The sequence below is a fragment of the Mustela lutreola genome, chromosome 3 (assembly GCF_030435805.1).
Source record: "Mustela lutreola isolate mMusLut2 chromosome 3, mMusLut2.pri, whole genome shotgun sequence".
Taxonomy (NCBI): Eukaryota; Metazoa; Chordata; class Mammalia; order Carnivora; family Mustelidae; genus Mustela; species Mustela lutreola.
In genome coordinates, this window is record NC_081292.1 from 9,102,684 (window position 1) to 9,104,000 (window position 1,317).

The window sequence follows — 1,317 nt, forward strand, 5'->3', positions numbered from 1 at the left end:
GCCTAGGAACGATCTTTCCTTAGTTCTTCACATAACTGGCTCCTTCTCATGCTCAGGACTCACTCCATATGTGACCTACTCTGATTATCCAAACTAGGTATCCTCCAGATGAAATCTGCCGCCCCTTTTTTCTTTCAAAACACGTATCACATGCAATGGTCTTATGTAGTATTTATTTGTTTACTTGTTTACTGTCTATTTCCATTGGTGAATATACACATTCTGGCATGGTCCAGACCTTGTCAGCCTTGGTCACCACTCGACCCCAGCCCTAAGGACTCGATATCTCATATCGGTTCCGGGGAACTTTTCTCCCCAAGAGTTGATTGTTCACTTTCTTCTTGAAAAGCTGAGCTCGCAGCCGGTCCGACTTGTATTCCAATCTCCTCTTCTCCTCGTCTCTCTTTCTCTGAACTTCTGGAAGCGGCTCATAAATCCGTTTAGACCTCTGAATCATTTCTTTCTTCCCAATAGGCTTGTTCTTTCGGACATCCAGGAAGCCTCTTTTCAGAAGCGGGTGCGCAGGGTCCCGGCCCTGCCGTTCTCTCACAGCGTTGACCAGGGCCTCCCGCTTTCTCTGCAACATCTTCTGCAGCTTCCTCTCCTGGACTCTCAGTTTCAGACGCTTTATCCGCTCCCCAGAGTGGGAGATGAAGTCAGGTCTGTGAAACTGAAGGGATTCCTGTAGAGTGACTCTCACAAACAGCCTTGGTGGCTCTCTGCCTGGGCCTGCTAGTGCCCCATGGCTGTGCATGTGGCATCCCTGCCAGTTCTATTCCCACAGTGGTTCCCTCCACTGTTTGGTGTTGGTTATTGGTGCAAACCAGCAGATACTGGGATCATGATGCTGGGGCAGGTTTTCCTTAGGACCAGACTTCACATTTTCCACGGGAACAAACCATGAAACTCGTTCACAGAAGCAGTGCTTGTTCTTCCTTAACTTTTTGTCCCCAAGATCGTTGGCAAGAAGTCTTTTCTCTGCTGTTTTTTCTTCTGACCAAGAAGTCACATCACTAAAAGAGAAAAAAAATGAGTAAATGGGCTAATGGGACCCTATAATGCCCACCCAGATTAGAAATCTTTACACCAACTACATTACATTCTTAAAACAATTATTCAGATATGCATGCACATGTACACACACACACACACACACATTCAGATAGAGCAGACAAACAGAAAATCAGATTAAAAACAGAATTTGGAATAAACAGTGTCAGTCCTCTTTGTTCATATAACCAAGTCTTAGAAATACTACTTTCCTCTAGCTGAAATGGGAAACTATGAATTCTAGAGGATTTAGTAGGGAGGCTTCTC

At 45.2% G+C, this 1,317-nt stretch overlaps 1 protein-coding gene across 1 annotated transcript; it reads right to left on the reverse strand.

Moving 5' to 3' along the window:
* Positions 1-271: 271 nt before the first annotated feature.
* LOC131827734 (putative ALMS1-like protein) lies at positions 272-1,007 on the reverse strand. The gene has a single exon (XM_059168675.1). The coding sequence runs from the start codon at positions 752-754 to the stop codon at positions 272-274; it is 483 nt and encodes a 160-aa protein (XP_059024658.1). The 5' UTR covers positions 755-1,007.
* Between the last annotated feature and the right edge of the window lie 310 nt (positions 1,008-1,317).

Bases quoted from the DNA above. Each gene is read 5' to 3' on its own strand.
- LOC131827734 (XM_059168675.1), bottom strand. From the start codon at position 754: ATGCACAGCCATGGGGCACTAGCAGGCCCAGGCAGAGAGCCACCAAGG.